Source organism: Pteronotus mesoamericanus, unplaced genomic scaffold (assembly GCF_021234165.1).
Source record: "Pteronotus mesoamericanus isolate MK-2021 breed Mesoamerican mustached bat unplaced genomic scaffold, CSHL_Meso_final contig_347, whole genome shotgun sequence".
NCBI lineage: Eukaryota > Metazoa > Chordata > Mammalia > Chiroptera > Mormoopidae > Pteronotus > Pteronotus mesoamericanus.
The window spans coordinates 16603723-16627397 of record NW_026555137.1 but is presented as its reverse complement, the minus strand read 5'-3'; the positions used below and the strand labels follow the sequence as shown (position 1 = coordinate 16627397).

The 23675-nt window shown below is 54.1% G+C and overlaps 1 protein-coding gene across 1 annotated transcript in view; it reads right to left on the bottom strand.

Annotated features, from left to right (window-relative positions):
• Positions 1–23675, bottom strand: part of GALNT2 (polypeptide N-acetylgalactosaminyltransferase 2) — a 158555-nt gene that overhangs the window by 66433 nt on the left and 68447 nt on the right. Inside the window, exon 2 of the mRNA XM_054576727.1 lies at positions 471–564. Within this exon, the coding sequence (XP_054432702.1) occupies positions 471–564 (94 nt within the window). The remainder of the gene's footprint in view (positions 1–470; positions 565–23675) is intronic.

Genomic DNA, 23675 nt, shown 5'->3' with positions numbered 1-23675 from the left:
AGTCCTAATGGAAACCACGGACTTCGGGTGATCATGATACATCGGTGTTGGTTCACGGACTTGAGCAAACGTGCCCCCTGGTGGGGGAGGCTGGGTATGTGTGGGGGCAGGGAGTATGTGGACATTTCTGTGCCTTCTGCTCAATTTTGCTGTGAACGTAAACCTGCTCTAAAAAAGAAAACCTCTCAAAAAACCCCTGTGAACTGATACATACCATCCTGTATTTTCTATTTCATTCTACTTTTTCTTTCAACAGATTCTGGTTGCCCCCCTGTAAACTTATTTTATTACCCACCCAAAGGACGTGAGCACAACACTGCTCTTGGACAGCGTCTCCATCTGCCGTACGGAATCCACGCTCTACCCCACTGGCTCCACATTCAGCTTGTCCACAGTTAGCGGACAAAATGCCTCCCCACCGCCAGGCACCGGCTCCAGACGGAACCGGCGCCTGCGGGCCGCGGTCGTACCTGGAGGGAGCGTCTCCACGCTCTGCGCCTTCTCCTCCCCGTGGCTGTGGTGAAGGTCTTTCTTTTTAATTGGGTCAATTTCATTCCAGTCCTCCTGGGGGAACAAAGACACCCAGTGAGTTGATTGGTTCCTCGAGTGCATCTTCATTCATCATCAGTTTAATAAACACTGGGTCTTAGGAGGCCCATGAACCCCGCGGATGCGGACGCGCGAGACTGAGTGGTGGAGAATCCCCACCTCCGGCACCTGCCTCCCAGAACTTCTCAAGCGGAAGAGATGCAGGAGGAGAAAAGTGTGGGAATGGCTTTTTCTAAGGGAGGATGTGCATTTCTCTCTTCATCTTCTAACACTGCATCGTACCTCTATGGGAAAGAAAAACTCTGGAAACTCCCAGGGCTTTGAGGATTTGTGGGACTGGGGAAAGGAGATAGGGAAAGTGGGTTAAATAAAAGAATTTAATAGTGCTTAAATTAAAGCTCTTAAAATTGGGGTAGCTCTCTAGGCACCTTAGGTGGTTTAAGGACACCCTAGGACCAGATGGTCCCGAAGGGCCCTCCTTAGAGGTTGTTAAATGATTGGTTTCAGTTCCTTCCCAGTAACAGAGGAGGGAGGGAAAAGACCTGTGAGGGCTTACTCTAATAGGAGTAACCTATTAAGAGTAGCCGACGGAACAGAGCTGCAAATTAAGGGCTGAATGTGAAACCAGAATGAGACAGAAGCCCGGGCAGAACGTATTCAACTCATCTGCGCAAACAATTCACTCTAATCTATCAACATGAAATCAAACTAAGTAACAACTACACGACCACGGAGCTCAATGTGTTTTTCGATCACTTGAAATCTGATTCCTGTGACTAAAATGAGAAAGGTTTCCGTACAGAACCCCAGTCCGAAATACCCCGTGGGTGGTAATTTCCCCGCCCCCACGTCTGGGGGTCAAGCACTGTCCCCTGGCCGTTTTCCTGCGCACAGGCTTTCAGGGTGGCCCCCTGCAGCATGAAGATCCCTCAGGGCGGACCCAGGGAGCACGGGCTGTTCAACCAGCATTCCCCCCGCTTGCAGGGGCTGTGGGCTGCGCACATGCAGACCCCCGGCGACTTTGGGCCCTTGAAAATGTAAAGTGAAAGCTGCAAGAAGGGGAACCCTTGGGGTCAGGCCAGATCATACTTTATTCCCAAAGGCAACCGGCTCTGCCAAAAATCTGCATTTTTACTTGAAAGGTAGAGCAGTGGAAAGAAAACTGCGCCTAGACTTGCGCCTCCTGGAGGCCGGCCTTCTCTGTGGTGGCTCCTGCAGTGAAGGGACCCCGCAGGGCCCACCCTCGGGGCCACACGGGACTGTCGGGCGGGCGCCCGCTGCGCCGCGGCGCCACTGCAGGCCGGGCCGGTGGGAGGGGCCGCCCTGCACGCTGGTGGTCCTAGCCCCAGCCCGGCACACGGCCTCTCAGGCCGTCCAGGACCCCAAGCACTGAGATGTCTGAAGGTCTAGCCCATGTCATAATGTTGCATTTAAATTCATCTGTATCCCGATTAATATTTTTTTTGCTGCAAAAAATATCTGAATAATATTTACAATTCAGCTGCTGAGAGTACGTGGTCATAAATAAACTTTCGATTCTCTTTCACAGTGATTGTGCGGCCATCTTGGCAAACGCGTGGTGGAGTGAGAGCATCTCGCCTGCGAACTGCCTTTGACAGCGGGAAGCGTGTGTGAATACGACGGTCAGCAAGGAATGGAGGCCCCACAGTCGCACCGCGCTGGCTTTTAGTGAAGCATTAGTAACTCCCATTTTGTAACACTCTGTGGCTAATAATTTTTGTTTGCAGGCACTTGGCTTACAACAAACATCGCCTAATGGATCAACCATTTCACCTTGTACTTGAGAAAACTCAGAAGCGCCCCTCGCTGGTGGGGCCCCTGGCTTGGGTCTTACTTTCTCCGTGTGAGAATCAAGGCCTTCTCTGCAGCGTTCACCGCGTCAACAGCTGCATCGGTGCTTTCTCAGAACTGTTTCCTCCCACACACAAGGCGGACTCGTCCACGCGTAACACTGCTTGACGCCCCTTTCCCTCCCAATCACCACACCCACCGTACTTCCCGGCAGAGACAGGACCTGCGTCGACCTGGGGCACCGCGCAGCTGCACGCAGGTGGAAGGATGCTAAGTGCCCCTGAGGCGAGCTGCAGGCGCCAGGCCTCGTACACGCACGGTCAGCCACGCCTGCAGCAGACCTGGCCTTTGATCAAATTCCTGCTTTACAGCGCGGACACAGATAACCAGAGCAGTTAAGGTGCAGAGGACCAGGCTCACTACCTGTCCCTGGGGTAAAATGACACCCAGGACGACGAGGAAGAGCAAGGAAAGCAGGGGCCGCACAGCCGCGGTCTGACACTCACACAGCGTTGCTAGGGGCCAAGCCCCACTCCGGTCACGTCGCGCACGTTAATCTTCCCTACAGAGCCGTCACAGCCCCGCTTCACGGATGAGGAAGCCGGGGCAACACAAAGTACATAGTGAGCCTAGACTGGAGCCGCAGGGAATCCGTGCTGGAGCCCACGGTCCCAGTGACGCCACCGCACAGCTTCGCGTCCACCGACAGCCAGCCAAGGTCACAGCGCATTAACCGCCCGTCTCAGGGTGTCTCGCTGGATTCACAGGCTGAGGCAGCGCCCACCCACATACTGACAGCTTCCAGACACTCGTCATTTTCCACTCTCTCCTTGTCACCCACAGCCTTTGTTGGATAGTAAGGAAGTCCCTAGAGATACAGCAGAGCCAGGCAGCTTCGCCGTGGGGGAGTGTTCACAGCCGGGCTCAGACAAGCACGGGGCAACGAGAGCACAGCGCCGCGCATCCCGCACTGGGAGGACGAGGCGCCAGCAAGCGCGTTGGGAAGCGCGTGCATGAGAAGTGACACCTTAGCAGGGACCGGAGGGAGTCAAGAACTGAGCTGGCAAGGAGAAACGATGCCGGTGGGGGAGGGGTGGGGAGAGGATGGCTCGGGATGGAGGGAAGGAAAGGCCAGGCAGGCAATGGGAAGCCATGGAGGTGCAAGATAGCCTGAGACTTGAGACGTGTGGTCTAGAAACATCGCTCTGGCTGGGCTATGGGGAGCAGACTGGAGGGGACCAGGAGAGAGGCCAGGAGGCCGCGATGGCAATGCAGCAAGGGAACGTGTGGCTCAAAGTCCTGGAGACACAGACAGGGGACAGGCAGAGCGGGGCGCGGGTGGAAGAGGAGGGACGCACGGACGGATGGAAGCAGAGATGGCAGGCCGACGGTGTGAACACTTCACAGACGGGGGTACGACTCGCGGAGAAAAACGTGAGGAAGCGTTCTCCGTGGGGTCAGGAGCGGCGCGAGGGAGTAAAGACAAGTTGGTGTGGGCAATGTCGAGGCTGCTGTGAGGTGCCAGGAGGAGGTACCCAGGAAATAGCTGGAGACACGCGCCTGCAACTCTGGGAAGGCGGGAGGTTAAGTACAGGTACGGGAGAGCACCAGGGAGACCAGAGAGGGTACGAGCTGAGAGAACAGGGTCCAGGGGTGGGGGCGGGGTGGGGGACGCCAACATTTAAGGGACAAGTAGGACACAGGGCATGGTGGGAAGAGCCCTGGCCTAAGAGCCAGAGCCCTGGGTTCCAGCCACGGCTTTGCCAGCGACTGCTGGGTCTGAGCAAATCACCTAACTTCCCCAACATCGGACGCTGGGCTACGTGCCTCAAGCTCCCTGCTTGCCCGAGCATAGCCGGGTAGCAGGTCTACGCCACACTTCACTATAGTTTCTGCCTATTTCACACATGTTAGAGATCCAAATACATTTCAGGTCCTTTGAGGGCAGGAGAGGTGTTCCATTTCTTTTGTACCCAAAGAGCACTACGAATGCTTACTATAGTTGCTCAATGATAAATGCAGTTGGAAAAAAAAAACACGTTCACTGTACTTCCCAGACCGCTTTTCCTGGCTTTGCCCACTGTGCAGGGGAAGCGTGTCCTTAGGACAGTGCTCCCTGCTTCCCCACCTCGCCCCCGCCCCGCATTTACACCATGAGACTTCACAGCAGTGGAGGCTCCACTTAAAATGGAAACGTGCTGATCGCAAATGCAAGGAGGCGGCTCTCCTGCCTAGTGGTATCCAGGATGCACTACCAACTGCTCTGTCTGTTTTCTGCCTGTTACATGGCGTGGGACAGGCCCTCTTCCCAGTGACAAGTACAAACGGCTGAGATTGAGGAGTAATGATGTGGTTTGATGGCGGGTCAAAAGTTGCGGAGAATTCAAAGCCGGTGATCCAGTGAACGAGCTGGTATTTCCCAGGATGCAGACCCGTCTCCGCTTGGCTTCCCCTGCCCTGGGGCGGGGCGGGGGGCGTGCCAGCACGGAATCAGTAATGACTAACCCGAGACAGACAAGGCTCCAGACTAACACAGACAAGGCAGACCGGCGTTCTGACGGCAAGCGGAGTCGTCGCGGCAGTTCACCCAGGGTCTGGACTGCCCACCGACTCAGGCCATGCGGAGCCCGGGCCGGGGCGGGGGCGGGCTCAGTTGTTGGAGCATCGTCCCACACACCAAAAGCTTGAGGGTTCGATCCCCGGTCGAGGTGTATGAGGGAGGCAACGGACCAATGTTTCTCTCTCACATTGATGTTTCTCTGTCTCATATCAATAAAAACATATGGTCAGTCCCCTGCAACTGGCATTTCAGGCAATGCCGGCCCTCGGTCCTGCCCCCTGCTTACCACCTTGCCCAGGCCTGCGGGCATCGCCAGACCCCTGACCCCGGGCAGCTCCCCCGGTCTACGCGCTCACATGCGCGCCTGCCCGCCTGTCCTCACCGCAGAGGCAGCCTGTCACTCGGCGCCCGGATGGAGTTAAGTCAGGCCTGGAGCGGGAGCAGACAGACACACACGACTGCGTGATGCCTGCTTCTCAACTGCAATTAGACAGGACAGCAGCCATATTCAGCCTATTTCAAAGCAGATAAAAGAGCAATGGCTTTTAATAAAGTGACATTATTTTCAGAAACAGTAACTCCAATTGGCTTATTGGATAGTTACAAAAATTAATTAAGTGTAAATATAGGTTTAATTATGAAAAGAATATTCCCCATTAAGTTCACAATACAATCTGTCTGCTTCCACGCAAGAAGAAATAAAGAAAAATGGGGCTTGGCTTTGCCAGAGACAGCGTGTCAGTCGCTGTGGAGGGCTGGCTGTGCCTCGGAGGACAAGGGGTCACGGACGCGGCTGCCCTGGTCAGAGGACATGAGGGGGTGGGGGGACAGATGAGGACCCGCTGGCTGGGAGAGCAGCACTGAGAGATGGCCACTGCTCTGTTAGGGGCGCTATTTCCTCCAGCCCTGCCCCGACGAGGAAAGGGACCCTGAGGCCAGGCGACATACTGGGTTCTCTGGTGACGCAAAACAAATTCCCTCAAAACGTAGTAGTAACTTCGACACAACAAACACTATCAGCTCACACAGCTTCTGCGGGGCCGGAGTCCGGGTGGCCCCGGCCCACGGTGTCCACCATGCTGCCACCATCGGAAGGTCTGACCAGGGCTCAGGGGCTGCGGCTAATGCTGTCGCTCATGTGGCTGTGGGCGGGAGGCCCCGGCTCTGGACCACCCGCCGACAGGGCTCTTTCGGGTCCTCACAACACGGCAGTGGGCTCCCCCATAGAAAGTGAGCCCAGAGAGGGGAACCAGGAGGGACAGAGGGAGAGAGACAGACAGAGGAACAGAGGGAGACAGGAGGACGCCAGGACCCCTTTTGCGTCCTGGTCTTGGAACTCATACACTGCCAACGACCACACTGTAGTCATTGGACTCAAGTCACTACGTCCAGCTACATGCAAGGGGAGGAGCCACATTTTGTGAGGACTGTTCTAAAACCGCAACACTTAACCACTGCAGTAAGACTTGGCAGCGTCAGGGATGAGCCAAGAATATGCCAAAGGTAGACAGGGCACTGCTGAACCCAGAAAGGTGCCTGGTGCGGGGGCCGCGAGGCAACGGGAGTTCCCAAGGGTTGAGTCACAAAACGGGCAAGTCTGTGCAGTCCAATTACTCAGACGGCTACCACCTCTGCTCGGGTTTTACGTTACCAAACGCCAACGAAAATACACATGCTTACACACATAAAACCAGGTAATAGAGAATACATGAATATTGCTAAATCATCAAAGATCGCTTTCAGATATTCGAACAGCTCGCGTTATACTTGTTAACAAAGACAAAGCTATCACTGTGGAAGGAAAAAAAAAAAGAAAATAAATAGGTTGTTTTTAATCGTCTCTTACTGAAATACATTTTGTCACTGTTAAACTCTTTCAGCTGACTCGGCCATATGCTCAGAGGCGGATTAAGTTACCAGAAATGCCATCTGAATGACGGCTTGATGCCTTTCCCCGCAACTGTCTACTTCCCGCTGTTGTTTAATGACTGCTCAGGAATCGCCACACCGCAACCAATCCGTACCGCCACAGTCAAGTTCTGGGGGAAAAAAATGCCAGGTTGCCGGGTCTGTCACAAAGATGTCATTTATATTTCCACAGCCCATTTCTTGAGAGCTCCTGCCAAGCCAAGACACAAAACTAAAATGCTTACTCGAAAGCCAGATTTGAAGAGTAGACTTGCTGAAAGACCAAGACCCCCCGCCACCCGGAAAGCGATGACAGAGGAACCACAAGGACTATTTATTGTTTCTAGGTCTTCGGGGAGGGTCCCAGCAGGGTGGCACAGGGCGAAACCCCTAGGCCTTCCTTAGAAACGATGAGGAAACCTGCTGGGATGTTGCGTCACTATCCAAACCGGCCCCCCGGCCCTGCTCCCACCCCCCAACCTCACCACCTCCTCCCCCCGGCAGCTCTAGTGCAGTTGGGGTTGAGAACCACCGGCTTCACCGACAGCCCACATTCCACATTCGTGCCTCCGATCTGGCTCGTGAAGCTCGATGCTGCCAAAACGGGAGGGGAGCAAATTTCCATCGTGGGATCAAAGTCACATCTGCTTCGTACATAATCACTTCCTCTCAAATAAAAACTGTATTATGATTAAGGTCACTGCTTCATTTCTTTTCCGGGGTCCCCTCAGAGAACAGCAGGCTGGTGGGAGCATCATGGGGCTGCCTGGTATTTGGAAGCTGTAACAGTCACTGACTTGTACTGAAGTCAAGAGCTCCAACAACATCGCTATTAATCCTCCGATTTTTTTTTTTTTTTAACAAGCGGAGGGCATAGGGTACCCTCCTGCACACTCACTCCGTAAGTGGTCAGACAACAGCGCTCCGTTCAACCCCTGCGGCCCCATGTGGATGAGACGGCCGTCAGGGACCCAGCCTGCTCAACCTAGACACTCTGGACACCCGCGACACAACTCGAACGGCTTGGAAATGGGTTGTCATGTGGCAAGTTGGTGCTGGTTGACCTCCATCACCTCGGGCAACTCAGCCTGCCTGTCCGGCCCTCAATCTGTAACATGGAAATTTCAAGTCACACTTACCCTGGCCCCGAAGAGATGCGGCTGGCAGGGCTGCGCTGACCTGTAAGGCTTTTCCAAGTTAGACATAATGTCCATCGTTGGGAACATTGAACTTGCCTTCCTCCACTTCGAGAGTCTGACCTTCACTCCTCTTTTAGTTATTCTACTCAGGCTATGAAACCACCTCCCTTTCGCCCATAATGAGCTCGTTCGCTGGCTTTTTAAATCATGTGCATATGTTACCCCCCTGTGGTCTTCTTTCCTGAAACCCACAACCGCAGCCTCACTGTGAAAAACACAGCAGACAAACCCCACATGAGGGACATTCTACAAAATCCCTGACCAGGGATCCTCAAGATTGTCCAGGTCATCAAAAACAGGGAAGGCCGAGAAACAGCACAGCCACGGGAACCTAGAGACATGGTGACTGAACGTAACGTGGTGTTTGGAATAAGGTGTCAGACAAGAAAATGACATTAAGGGAGAAACTCAGGACCTGAGTTACTAACAGCGTGTCAGTACTGGTTCTTTAAACATATCACAGGTGTCATACTAACTCAAGAGGTTAACAACAAGGGGACCTGTGCGCCACGCCTAGCAGAACTCTGTATTATGTGTCTATTTGTTTTCTGGAAATCTAAAACTGAAATTAGAAAAAAATTAAGTTTTTAAAAAAGTAAGAAATAAAATGTACGCATAGATCTTATTTACATAAAAGGAAGATAACTACGTTATCTCCTGGGCCCAACCTCTGTCAACTACGTATTTCTAGGGAGTCTGTCCATCTTCAATGGCAATTTCAGGCGGATTCCACTCCCTCCCCCTCCGGGAACTAAGGCGAACCGCTTGACAAAGGCTGGCTCAAAGCCCAATTTTTCAGTGAGGCGCAGGCCCAGAGCAATCTATTTCATGCCACGATCTCCTTTTCAAGAGCAATCAATCCACCCTCAACTCCTGCGCTCTCAGTAGGTAACCAAAGCGGTAGGTGGCCTAGAGCAGGGAGGGCACAGGCAGCATATTAACATGCAGCTTTTCCTTATTCCTGCTTTTAAATAAGAGTTTATGAAACCCAACAGCTCTTGGGTCAGGTCAAAAACGCCCCTGAAGCCAGGCGCAGCAGAGGCCTGGGAGACAACGGAATGAGAGCCCGCAGGTTCGCTGATTGCGCGCCACCTGCGGCCTCCGTTGCTGGTGCCCGCTGATCCCCCCGTCTTCCTGCAGGCGGAGGCCCGCTGGCTCTGCTAGCGGCTCTCTGACAAAGCCCCTCCTTAGCGGCCGCCCTGCTTCTTGTTAGGAGGGATTCCCATGTTAGCTGCAGCAGCAAACCTTAGAGAAATGATCAATTTCCACAAACTCGACTAGAAAACATCCTTTTGACCAAAAAAAAGTTTTTTACAATATTCTTCCCCCCTGACTTACGCAAAAATCGATTGTACTTTAAAATTAAAAATAGTAATTCCCAAGAGGTAAGAAAATAAAGCTGAGAGGAAAGAGGCGGAGCAGGCACAGCTGGTGCAGCAGCGGGAGGCATGTGCGTCTGCGCCAGCCTGGTGCTCCCGCTGCCCACCCCCCACCTCCAGATTCCACGCCCGCGCCGCCCCATCCTCCCCACCCCAGGCCCCACCAGACTCCTCCACGCTTGGCAGCACCCAGACCGCACTGCCAAGACTCTAGCAGAGCAAGCCCCTCACTTCCCTTCAGCTCACAGGTTTATCAGGTCTCATAGAACTGCGCTGCAATGCTACGCTGTCACCAGTAGGCGCCGCCATCTCACAAACACACTTAATATGTTTTGTGATTAAATCTCTCCCCATGGGGCCTACAGTCAACACCGGCGACGGGAAACCATGGGTGGGGATGCCCCGTGGATGTCAGATCTTCAGTTTGTTTTGAAGAGCACCTCCAGGAGAAAAGTGGGTGCTAGGGTGACATGCTAAGGGCCCCAGGGAGGCCTGAGGCTAGAAACTAAACGGAAAAATATGTAATTAAGTCCCCCTCCCCGCTTATCTACTCACAAAGCAGCACAGATCAGGAATCCTAGCAGTCCGGCCCAGGTAAGACCGACCGGGGTCGGGACTGGCATCCTGGGCCGGTGCGGGTGTTCTCCCTCTGTCACGCCCCATCGTGGCCCACCGGGCGGACACAGCAGTCCCCGCCGCCCCAGCGTCAAGTCCCCCTTAAAGTAAATCACCCCTGCTTCTCTCCAGGGGAGACTCTCCGTTCAAGTCCAAGTGAGACTTCAACTCACTTCTCTTTGGGGGCAATTAAAATCAGAGACGCGGATGTTGGGAAGAGGGAAGAAGCAGAGAGGTGGGGGGAGAGGAAGTGGCTTCCCCACAGAGCCCAGCCCGTGGCCAAGGCCAAGGCCACGGCGGGCCAACCCGAAGGTGGACGGAGGAGGTGCTCGAAAAATAGATGACAGCAGGTAAGACGACGGCGACCCACAGGGGTTTTTGTTCTGTTTTCTTTCCCAGAAAACTAGCGGATGTGGCTCGAAGACCAGGCACATGACAGGTGAGCCACACCTCGAAGGACGCATGTCATTTGCCACCAGGGACAATAAAGTCATGAGCATTTCAGTGAGGTGGTGGGGAGCCATTTCCTGAAGATTCTAACAAATGAGCAACAGTGAATGCGAACTGTACGGCATTTACTTTTATTAATTTAAGATTTTTACATGTTCTTGTTAATGTCCTCTTAGAGTTCATGGGCTACCTGCCATGTGAACGCTGCCCCAAAGCCCTAGAAGGGGTGTCCTAACTCCATCTTCTTCAATGAGGCCTTTATTTTATTAACTACAAATTCACCTTTCAGGAGGATGTGGCAGGTGTCATCGGCCCCTTTCACATGAGTAAACACCTGGGGAGAAGTGGTGGCCACAGAATGACCAGGGCCCAGGTGCCACTTCAGCCTGCTGGCTGCCACGGGGGCCTCACTCCCCCCGTGCTGTGTCCCGGGACAGGCTGCAGAGCCCCAGCCAGGGACAAGCTATGTCGCCCCTCCTCCCTGGCACACTTATTTGCACGTCCATTCTCTGCCTTTGACAGCTGGGACGGTTTCCATACTGCTCCAGCATGCGGAATGACAATATGGGTGGCAGATGACCCACTATCTTATTTAAAAGCAAAAGGATAGAGTGTAAATTAGTTCGCCCCAACTGGAAAGCAATTTGGCACCACAAGTCAAGAGCCAGAAAGACACATAACGTTCAAGCTGAGAAATCTCATTTCCAATTTATCCTAATGAACTAAGCCCAAAATAAGGAACAAATTTTATGCATGAATGTTGCAACACTGTTTATAAGTGAAAAAAAGAAACAAAGTATTTTCCAATAAGAGGTTGGATAAATCATGTTATAAACCCTCAAAGGAATATTGTGCCACCATTAAGAACTGTAATTATAACCCGGGCCAGGTAGATCAATTGATTAGAGCATCGTCCCAAAGTGCCACGGTTGTGGGTTTGATCCACGGTCAGGGCACATACAAGAAGCAACCAATAAATGCATAAATAAATGCAAAAACAAATCTCTGTCTCTCAAAAAAGGGGGGATTATATAGATCACACAGCCATTTGAAAAATGCTTATATTATGTTAAATGAAAAAGCAGGAGACAAAATTTCACGTATACAATGCAACGACTATATAAAAATACATATCCATATGGATTAGCCTGGTACGGGATGCACTGAAATAAAAACGGCCGTGTTAGAGTGGAGAACGAAGAGGCTTGTCTCTACTTCTCAGACTGTCATGTTTTTAAATTACCTTCATGAATAATAAATTTTAACAGAGACACGTTCAGGTCGGAACTTCACACCGACGCAGTATTTCACGTCCGCAGGGCACCGAGGCAGCTGGCCCGTACCTGGCCTGAGGCCGGTCCGAGGTGCCTGGGGAGCCCGCGGCGGCACGGGAGCCGCTTCTGGGAACAGGTGTGAGCCTGGCCTCTGCTTTTCAGGGGTGAGATCAAGGCGCTACTTGAGAACCTAGGCAGGTCTGCCCTCTCCCCGGGAAGCGGAGGAAGGGCCAGACAGGTCCCTGTGGTCCTGGGCTGGGTTCGGCCCTGCCGGGTTCGGCTCCGACAGGCCTGCCAAGGAGCTTGGCTCTTCTGCGTCTGTCCCTTTCCCCACGGAGAATGGAGAATGGTCAACATGCTGGTCAACGAAAGACCAGATGGACCTTGTGTGCTTATGGCCGCTGCTGGGCTGAACTTTTACACTAAGGGGTGCACTTAGGCTGAGTCCACATGCACGAAGAGGGGGGTTCCAAGTGCACGTGTTTCCCAGGCCACCACCTCTGGCCGGGCTGACCCAGCCCTCCAACAAGGAACATGGAGGGCACAGCAGTACCAAGGACAGTGACCCCCACCTGCCACCTGCCACTGTAGAGCAGCTGTGTGCAAGCTATTTCTGCCATTCTTCTCAGCATCCTTGAGCTGCGGCATTAACGCCCCCACTGAAAAGATGAGACAACTGAGACCAGACACAGCATCCAGAGCACGTGGCAGGCAGCCGTGGAGGAGCACGAGCCACGGCTCCATGCTGCCCCACGGCCGTGGGCCTCAACAAGGGCCCCGAGGTGACCGAGGCCGTGAGCAGGCCCAGCACAGCCACTGCCACCACCGCGGGCACCCCCCAAGCACAGCGAGTTCTGCAGGACAGGATCCGGGAGGCGTGGCTTTGCCCACTGAGAGCGGTGAGCATGGAGCTGCTCAAAGTCTCCAAGGCTAAGAGGGCCCAGAGGTTCATCAAGAAAACAGTGGGGATGCACACCTGTGCCAAGAGGGAGAGAGGCGCTGGGCACAGTCCTTGCAGCCACGAGGAAGGCAGCAGCTGGGAAGGACGGAGCCTCGCCCCCTCCGTGTGCATGAAAACCTGTCCAGCGTCACCCCGATGCAACGGGCCCTGCGTCCATGCTCTGTCTGCATGCCAGGCCAGCTCTGGGATGGACCGACGGCCTAGGGCCCGCCCGGGGAGCCAGAATAACTAAAGCCCAGGCCTCTTGTAAAGGGCCTGGCCCACAGTGGGTTAAACAGTAACTGGGGACTGCCAGTTAAAGTTTATTCTTCCTCTTATCTTCCCTTATTCAACCCCAGAAAACTATAATCTTACACTAATATTTGTTTTCAAAGGTTGCTTTTCCTGCCCACACACTCGTCTGGCCATAATGGGAACATCGGGGGGAGGTGACGGGCTGCGAGAACTGAGCCTTTGCAGGCAAATTCAAATGCCCCCTCTGGAGCGCACTGCAATGGGGACCACGTTTCCCACCCATGGTGGTATCACAAGGATTAAGTGAGAGAACACGCTACGGCGGCGATGCGAGGAGCGTCTGACACACAGCAGGCGCTCTATCAAATGCGAGCCCCCGTCCTGCGCAGTTTTAAGGCACCCATTTTAGAGCAGGGAAAGGTAAGGCATGAGAAATCGCATGAGTTTCCCAAGATCCCACAGAACCAGTCATGAGTCTTCTATCTACTGCAGACCCAGGGAGCCTGCAGTTCAAAAATCACCAAGATGTGCAGGCTCCATGGAGCCTGTCACAACTGGTGCTTGTACCTCATCTCTACTGCACGTTAGGCTCTGAGATTTTTGACAGTTTTTTTTTTTTTTTTAAATGAATGCTGAATTCCAAAGCGCCTGCTTAACTGTTCATTTCTCTCTGTAAGCCAAAGATTTATGTTACCATTGGCTTTGAAACTAGAAAGGACTGGATTCAGATTTAGATTCCAAAACTTTATATATCATCCATTTAATTCTCAGTAGCATTATCCAGAACGTCAAACTTTGAGAGGGTTAGAGAAGGTGTATGTGAAATGCTTGGAACGCAGTTCAGTTCAGGTATAGGAGCCTCAATGTGAACACCTGGAGGATGTATTAAACCAGATTAACAAAGTGCCGGAAGGAACTTGCCAGAACGTCGGTCGGCCTTACACGGTCGTGAAAAACAGCAAAGTTCACTTGAGTCAAATCAAGCAGAACACACAAACTCACTTTCATTCAGGTCTACACAAGCTTATGCAATAGAGCTATATCCCAAGCCTTACCAGCAAAGCCAATGAACTGGGATTGCCAGGATTTTTTCTGTTTAAAAAAATTCTGCTCATGACTCATACCAAAGGTTTAAACCCCATAGTCTTCCTAAAGGGATTAGGTAGCTTAAAGCAAAATAGAAATACAAAAGAAATGGAACATCATAATTGAGGAAATGAAGAAGCAAAAATGCTTTGGATGACTTCAGTTTTAACTCTGAGTTTCCCAGAGACAGAAGTAAAAGGAGTAACAGGTATAAGACTTAGGTCGTAATGAGGCTCCGTCATGGGCCAGGAGAAACAGAGGCAGTAACTTGTCAAAGGCAAAGTGGTTCGAGATCAACTCAGGGTCTCAACTCAGACCAGACTCCAAAGGCGGTGCTTCACCAACTGCGCTCTCATCACTCAAATGAAGTCATAAGTACCTTAAAAGCGGCTGAATTTCTGGTGGAAAATCCTACAGTTTGTCATGAAAGTAACCGATGTAAAGTAATGGATTGTGGTGGGTTAAAACGGCCCCACTTCTTGGCTATGCCTCCCACAGGGAGCTGCAGCAGAAGGCCCCCTGATCCCAGGCTCTGGGCGTGGCCACATGATTGGCTTTGGCCAATCGGATGTTAGCAGCCATCAGGCAAGGAGGGGCTTGTACACTGGACTTGCCCTCCTTGGATGCTGCCTGGAGGCCACGGTGCTCGAAGGAAGTCGGCCTGGGCTCCTGGCCCTTAAAAGGCCCCCAAGAGAGCTGAGGCACCCCAGACGACAGCCGGTAAAGCTGTGGGGCCTGTGAGAGAGGCCACCTCGAACCAGCCACCAACTCGCTGCCACCTGACCGCAGGGACCCACGTGAGCCCCGCGGAGAGCCCACGGGGTTGGGGGAGTCATAAATCACTCCTGTTTCAGGTGGTTTGCTTAGGGAGACCACTGAGGCCCGGACATGGAATGAAATGGCACCCGGCGTCCCCCATAGCAGCTTTACAGTGAGCAGGAAGCTGCCTGCACAGGGTGTCGCCCATCAACGCCTTGGGCGTGACATGAAAGGGCAATCCAGTCCAAGGACTCTGCGGGGGGCAAAACCAGTACCATCTCCACAGTCTGGGCCAGCAGCCCCATTTTGAATACGATGTCCCTGGGAGGGCCTGTGCATCAGCAGGGCTAAAAGAGCTTTTGAGCTTCCGAATCCATCTCTGATACAACAATCCACCGTCTACTAACATTGCTTTTGGTCTTCACTAACGCCAGGTCGTTTGCTGGGAGGCAGAGGTGCAGGGCGGATTGTCTACGGCCAGGACCTGCCCTCAAGAGTCTCAGACATGTGACTACAAGGCATGGTGTGTGATCTTGGGCACATCTCTACGCTCCCCAAGGCTCAGGCCCTTATCTGTAGGGTGGGGACAGTAGTTAATGGTCACCACGTAGGAGTGTGGCAGGCTCCCTGCAGAGAGTCTGATGCATACTGCATGGTCAATAACATTAGCGTTGTTATTAACACTAAAATCTTGATACTAATAGTATCATTTCGCTATGGTATAGAAGATGGACTGGAAAAGTCGTCAGTGGGAGGAAGTGAGAAGGGACCATTAGGAGGTGACCGTCACCGTCCTGGAGAAAAGAGAGGAAGGTCTGACTGGTGAGCAGGCACTTAGGGTCCTGGCCCAGAGCCAGCAGGAAGCACCCGGGTGGGGTAGTTCCTGGACTGTGGACACACCCCAGCAGCTTGTGACTCTGGCCTCTCACCCACCCGTCCAAAGCTCTCGGCAGTCCCTCGGGGTCAAAGGGCAGTGATGGACGGCTCGCTGGCCAACTCCCCCAGAGCCCAGGGCAAACTGGCCAACAGGGCAGGGCCAAGGGCCTGGGAAAGCTGGCCTCTCCCCAGGAGTCCAGCTCCCCAGGGTCACGGTGGCCTCATGGGTCCCTGGGGAGAAAGGTTAAAGGACGAGACGGGCCCCTGTGGCCAGAGCCGGCCAGGCTGCAGGCGCTGGGGCAACACCATGACTTTCTGGCTCTGACCGAGGTCACCTGGCCCTGCTCCACGGGGAACATCCAAATCACACCTGCCTATGCTCAGTGGGGCAGCCTGCCCGCCTGCCCAGAGCCGAGACGGCCCGGGGCCCGGCGGCTCCCTGCGGCCGCAGCACACCCCAGCGCTCCCGCGGGCTGCGCGTGGTCCTCCGGCTGGCCGGGCGGCGCCGCGGCCCACGGCCAAGCCCAGGGCAGAGCAACCGAGCAACCATCCCGTCCTTTTCCCCTGAGAAAAGCCTGGCCCATGGGGCCCCAAGCCCGGCTTATTTTAAACGTGTCCTTCAGACGCGACCAAAAGGCAAACCAGGAATCCAAACACGGAAAGAAAGAAATTGGGTGAAATTCTCTCATGGACCCCAGTCTCACACTGAACATCACCTTTCTTGGCACCCTTCTCATAGACTCAAGGGGCCCTGAACAGTTTGAAAGAAAAGGCACAGCAGGATTTGGCGTCCTGTGCAAATACAGGAAGTAATGCGCATTATGCGTTTGGTGGCGGAAGGAAGGAGCAACTGATAAAAGAAAGGAGCCCGTTCCCTCGGTAAATAAAACATCACATCAATAGCAGCCACAAGTGCAGGTGGGCGGTGCCTGTCCCAGGGCTACATCTAAGACAGGTTTACAGGCTGCAGGAAAAAGAGTGCTTTCTGTAGACCCCTATTTCAGCCACTGCCCCGTCTCACCTAAAAGCAGTGCTGGCAACCTGGCCAGACGCTGGGAATCTGCCCCTCCCCCACATTGAACAGTTGGTGGAAGGAGGAGGAAATTGCTTCACAGGTCACGGAAACCTGGCGTGGGGCTGGGCATGCTCAGAACACCTCCCCTGCGCTCAGTCTTCTTGGTGGCCACGCATCACAAGACCAAAGCTCTTGGACGGCAGATGCAGAATCTGTGACTAGGATGGCACGAGGGGTTGTGGGGAGGCCGGCCCCGGCAGGCTGCTGACTGACAGCCTGACTGGACTTACAAGAGGGAGAAGCGTGGGAACCCGTCCGCCCGGCCGGGCTGGTTGCTTCCGCTCTCCAGGGCAGAGGGGGCCCTGGCTAAAAATATTTTGCTGACCATTCACGGGTCCGGCACGTAAAGTCTGGCAGGGTGGCTTTCACTCCTGCTTCTGGTGTTTCCCAAAGCAAGAGCTGGTGACTCCCAGGTTTCGTTTCCCCATCTCTAGGAAAGGCGGCGACGGATGGTGGAAAGAGCCTCAGGCGTCTGTCCACAAACCCTTGGCAGACCCACGTGCTCAGGCCCCATCCACGCGCAGGGGAAATGCCTGGCTGGGCCCTGGCCTGTCCCGCGCACAACAGAGAAGGCTGTCCCCACCCTGCCACCCACGGCCCCGAGAGCCCGGGGCGCGCCGTTTCCCATCCCGTCCACTACACGCACCCACTATGTTCCCCCGCGGTCGCCCTCCCCGCCCGCTCAGGCTTGCTCCTCACCGATCCCCTGCGCTGCCCAATCCAGGCCTGTTCCAGCAGGTTCTCCACAAGCAACGCGACCGCTCTCACATCCTTGACTTGGCTCATGACTATGTTTCCATTTCTTAAGTAGAACTGAGATACAGGGTAATTGGCCCCCATGTACAGCTGTGGGTTTTGACAACTGCTCACAATCATACAACCATTAGCGCAAGCAAGACACAGAGTAGTTCCGTGATCTACCCCGCAAACTCCCGTGCGCCTTCCCCCCTTCCCCAGCCCCTGACCACCCTCTTCCCGGATGTCACAGGTATGGGCTCCGATCATCTGTGACCTTTTTGGTCCTGCTTCTTCCACTCCCGCGGTGCGCTGAGGGCTGCCCACGGTGTCTGCATCCACAGTGGGCAGACGTCCACGCCCACAGCCACGCTCCGTCCCGGGCACACACCACAACCTGCTTGCCCACTGCCCGGGAGAGGGACAGTTACGTAGCTTCCACTTGGGGGCAAACACGAATGAAGTCGTCACGGATGCTGTGAGCACGCGCATTTCCCTTTCCTCGGATAAACACCAAAGGGCGGGACCGCTCGGCGTGTGGGAGCACACGTGTAACTTCCTAAGGGGCTGTCAACTGTTTTCAAACGGGCTGTGTCACCTTGCATCCCCACCAGTGACGTGTGAGGGTTCTGGGGCTCTACATCCTCACCAGTACTTGGTGTTGCCATTTTTTTTAAAGTCATTCTAACAGGCGCACAGTAGTGACATGATGTGGCTGTAATTGTGCTTGCTACATACATGCCAGTACGTGCTCAACGGCTCACGTACATAGCAATTAATGCTCAATTCTTCCCCACACATAAGTTCCAGTGCTTTCTCTGCTTTTAAATGAGGAAGCTGAAGTGGCACTTAAACCAGGGTCAAATGATACGAAATTCATGGGGTTACATAATCTCTCCCCTAGGATGACCTCATTTATTCCTTCGTGGATTCTCCACATTTTCCCAGGCCCCGGCTCCCACTTTACCTGCTCTGTGGTACTTCTTCTAAATCATAATGTAATAATGAGCCGGCTGGCCTTGCCTTACATTGTTTGATCGATTCCCTGACTATTTCATGTATTTCCAATTACAGAACCAAAGTATTCTCAAAATAACTCGTATTTCTTGTTTCCCCAAACAAGATGTTTAGCTTCTGAGGGCCAGAGTCTCCGTCTCTGCAACACTTCCTTTTCATTCTCCACATTCCAGGCAGGGATTTGAATGGACTGGAATATGTGGAAAGTGCTCTGAAATCAGGGGGGCAGGTCACACCGACCTGTGTGTCACAGCCCCAAGTTCCACACCACTTTATAAAGTCACAGCCTGCAGGCCATATCCTGCTCCGCCTGGGATACCACAAAGTAAAGGCAGTTTAGTTGCAGAAATTATGGTAGGTTAAGGGTCAAGGTAAAGCCCCCCCCTCCCACCCCGCCGAGAGACGATTCACATAAACTGACCCATGACAAGAGAGAATAAAATGTCCAGTGTCTAGAAAGCAGGTGAAAATAGCTGGTGACATCATGAAGAATCGGTTTTAGGAAACAAGCATGGATGGCCAAGGAAACGCAGGAAGAAGTGTCCTGAGTTAACTAACCCAGGGACCAGGGACAGGGGGCTCCCCTAGGGTGACAATGCAACCCGGTGGCAAAGCCAGGAACAGGTCCTCAACAGCCCAGCAGACCTCAGCCCCACGGGGCCGGGAGCTGCGGGGGCGGCCCCTCGGAGCCCGGTAGCATCCACAGCCCCCTGTGCGTGTGTTCAGTGCCCCTCCCTCCCTCCTTCTTATCACCTATCTGTGCTCCCTCACCCTCTCCTAACCCCAGTGCCACGCTGTCACCACCCAGCGGTGACAGGTGACCTGATCCTATGCTGCTGCAGTCAGCATTTCCAATCAACGCCCCACCCCCCACACAACCCCACTCTGTAAAGAAACAAAACCATACCCCGTTTCTACCAACCCCCCCGCCCCCACGAGAAAGCCCCCGGTCCCTGTTGCCCGTGGGTCCCACCCCGGTCTCTCCCACACCCTTCTGGCCTTCCAGGGCCAACAGGCCGAGGCTGTAGCAGGGACTCGTGGCTCTTCCTGACCTGGCCCGTGGGCTCCCTTCATCTCCAGCTGGCAAGTCACCCCGGAATCTGCCTTTTTAAAGCAAAGCTTTTACCCTCTGCCCAAACTCTTGAAGGAGCTGTCTGGACATTGATACTGGCCTCTTATCTAATCTCTCTCACTCCTGGTTCTCTCCCGTCCAGTCCAGCTGGGCCATCCCTGACCTTATCCGCCGGCTCCCTTGGGAATCCAGCCTGGGGCCTATAACGACGTTCCCTTACAAACGGTCTTCATTACGAAAGCTTCAGTCTCCATGAAGTCTGGCTCTGGGGGGGCTCTCCTGTGCTGGGCGGGCCCCGCCTGTCCCACCGGCCGCAGGGAGAGCCCTTGTGTAACCACAACCCCTAGGCCTGGGCTCGCCATCTCACTGGGGAGGCAGCTCTGGCGTCCTATCCTCAATGTATCTCAGTTCCTGACTAGCTCGTTTTGTTTTTTTTTTAAATCCTCTCCCAAGGATGTTTAATGATTTAAAAGGAGAGGAAGTGGAAGGGAAGGAAGGAGGGAAGGAGGGAGGGAGGGAGGGAGGGAGGGAAACACTGATGTGAGAAAGGAACATCGATCAGTTGACTCCCGCAGGCACCATGACTGGGGATCGAACCTGCAACCTTTCGGAGTACGAAATGATGCTCCAACCAACTGAACCACCCAGCCAGGGCCTGGTCTGTTTCTGAAGGCCCTTGAATAAGCTAACATGTTTTCATCTTAAACTTCTAAATGAATAGTCCTTCCTCAAAAAGCTCCTGGTTGAGTTGTATCCCAGTATCACTTCCTGCCCAGCCAAGCAAGGATGGGAAGGAGGAGGGAGCTGGGGTTAGGAAGGCAGAGAGAGACCGCTCTCTTGGGGGTGCTGAGGGGAGGGCAGGGCCCCGCGCCGGGGACCGGGGACCGAGACAGAGAGCCTGAGGATGCCGGAGAGACGGAGCAGGCTAGAGCTCCATACGCAGGGCTCCGGGAACACTCAGGCAGAGGCAGCGGGTGACCGCCCTGATTTCTGCCCTAACCTTGTTGGGGAGAGTGGCACCATTAGACCGGAGGGCACCCCAGAGTCTGGGGAAGGACTCTGCGGGACACTGAGTGCAGGGCAGCCAAAGGCGACCCGGAGGCCATGCCGGGGCCCAGGTAGGCTGGCTGGGCACGGGGCGGCCGGGCCAGAAGCTGGCCAAGCCCTTGGGCCAGAACTCCAGCAGGCAAGTCGTCGGGCAGATGAGGTTCAAGGCCAGGGTCACGGTCTGGGCACCAGGGGAGGGCCGGGGCTGCCAGCAAGGCCCGTGGGGCGCCGCCAGGCGCACCCCCCTGGGACCCCCCGTTTTTGGCTCCACACACTAAGGAGCCCCTGCTCACAGGAAAGGGGCAGAAGCAGGGTTTGTGAAGTTGTGGAGACTTAATAACTTTTTTTTGGTATTAAGAAGTAAAACTGCGTAGAGGGCCAGCCCTGCCGGGGAGGCCCTGATGTTTCAAGCCCCAAACCAAGGCCCCACCTGCAAAGACCCTACAAAGTGACAGAAAGTCTTTAAATTCTGAAACAGCCAAGGGCCCTGGGCCCATGTGCCAGATGGTGAGACTTTTCGTACGGTCAGTTTACAATAAACTGACAAAGGACACCTGAATGAGCTTCCTAGGCCTCCACGACCAAGGGCCCCAGACAGGGCGGCCTAAACAACAGAGGCCGGCCTCGCGGTCCTGGCGCCGGGCGGCCCTCGCCACGGTGTCGGGCAGCAACGCGCGCGCACTCCTCGAAGGCGTAACCGCACGAGGCTCTGACCAGGCCCCTCTGCTGGCCTTGGGGGCACCTGTCTGCGCCTCAGGTCTCTTCACGTCATCTTCCCCGAGTGCCTGTCTCTGTGTCCAAATGTCCGCTTTTTCTAAGAACCCAGCCGCACTGCAGTGGGGCCCACCCAAATGATACCTTTTAACCTGGTATCTCTGTACCGGCCCTGTCTCCAAATAAGGTTCCGTTCTGAGGTGCTGGAGTTAGGACTCCACCCTATGTTTTTTCAGGGGGATGTGGGGGGCCCCTGTAACAGTTGCTCTCTCCCAGACATTTCCCAGAAGGGGTGGATACACCAATGGGCGCCGGGCGCCTCCCGCTCGGCCTCTGGCTTCCCCACCCATCTGTGGCTTTGCCAAAGTTCAGGGTCCCTGAGGCCTGAGGCTGCCGTTCAAAAGGCAATGGCGAAGCTCGGCGACTGCAAGGGCCCAGGTCCTTCTCTAAAGAAGGTCGCACCTGCCGCGTGAGGAAGGGGCCTGTCCATTCCAGTGTCCCGCACTTGATGTCAGACAGGACTGAACAGTGAAATATTTAAATGTACAAAATACACATCCCTGCTGCACAAGGGGGTGAGTTCCTCGCATCGCAGCCCGGCAGACACTCCGATTATGCAAGCTCCTTTCAATGACGCTCCGGCCTCCCAGAGGCTAATCTCACAGAGACTTATTCTTCTCTCCAAAGAATGGGTGAAAAAGGACACCATTTCTGAGTCTTTGTAAGACAGCCAGCCTGGCAGACAGGCCCACACAATAAATCTGCGTGAATGCGGGGAAGGGGCCTGGGCACCAGGAGCTTTTATTAACGTATCAATTCCACCCGACTCTGATGCAGGAAAGAGCGAAAGATAAGGACCACCGGCTAGAGGTCCCAGGGCCCGTGGTCTCCCCGCCCGCCGTGGGGGGCGGGGAGACCAGGCGGGAACAATGGCTGCAGGCATCTCACAGGAGTGGGCAGCGGGTCCAGGGCCAGATGCTGAGCTCACTGTCTGACGAGGGGCACCTCTGGGTGGGAACAGGACAAGGGAGCAGGGCGGGGCCGGGAGGGCATGTTGGGAGGCAGGTAGCCGGTGAACTCTGAGGGCGTCCTCAGACGAAACTCTATGAATTTTTTTTTTGTTTTTTGGAAAAGATTGAGTAAGTTAACACCAAGGTCATTGTAATGCTTGTTTCCAAGCAGGAAGTATTATGGGTATTTTTTTGGTTCCCTAATGTGCTCAAATGTGCTTACTGTGATGTTAAACAAAAAAGAAGAAAAACCTTTAAAATGTTAAAGAATGAGCCCTTGTAAGTTACTGTTTCAGGGTGTTTGCCAAATGTGACCGCAGAAATAACGCTCACAACTAAGAGACGCAGAACCGGGCGTCAGTGAGTCCCCACTGAGTCCCAGGTGTGGCGTTGGGCTTACGTTTTCACAATGTACTTAGAAGGACTGAGACCGTTTCAGCCAAGCCACCAAGGATTAATTTTACTCACAATGGTGGGCAAAACACCCCTAAGGCACAGGAAGGTGCGAGTGATTTTCCCAAAACCAGAGCCACCACGGGAAGACGACCAAACAGGTAACAGGGTCAGAAACCCAAGCCTGGAGGTACCTATATGGATAACCACACCCTCACCTGAGAACAGAGACAGGTGGGCAAATCACCCTCCCATTAGTGCAGCTGGGTCTGGGAACAAGGTGACAAAGGGAGACACGACCCTGCCCCACGAAGACAAATGAACTGCAGGCGACCCAGCTGTGGAGGGGACGAGGCCGGCGATGACTGTGACACTCGTCCTGTCAGACATAAAACACGCCTGTGTCGTAAAACAGACAAGCTAGTTCCCTGAGAGCCCCTCCTTCCAAGCCTCCCCTGGCCGGCTATGCACTAAACCCCGGTCAGGAGTGCATGTAGGAGACCCAGCACACACTGCGTGTGTTTCAGTACACATATAAAATACAGACACACACACATATGCACACACATCACACATAATAGTAAGTGTTATAAACCACTACCTACTTGTACTACGTATGCTTTGCTCTAGTATTTTCTCACTTCCCTTCTATTTAATTTTTCTTTTAAACACAGATGCCATGTTCCTAAATTAGCTTTGTGATCCACTTAGCAGGTTGTGACTTACAACGCGAAAAACCATGCCCTCGTCTTCGGGAGAGTCATGTTCAAGGTCCCCGCCGGGTGCCAGATGCACCAACAGTCGGACCACAGGGTCACGCCTGAGTCACAGAGGCCCAGGGACACCCACTGGTCTGGTCCTCCTGCCTCTGGCCACCTGTCGTTGAGGACCTGGATGGACTCCAGGGGCTGGCTGTCCTCCAGGAGCCCGTGCGGTGGTGGCAGGGCCCC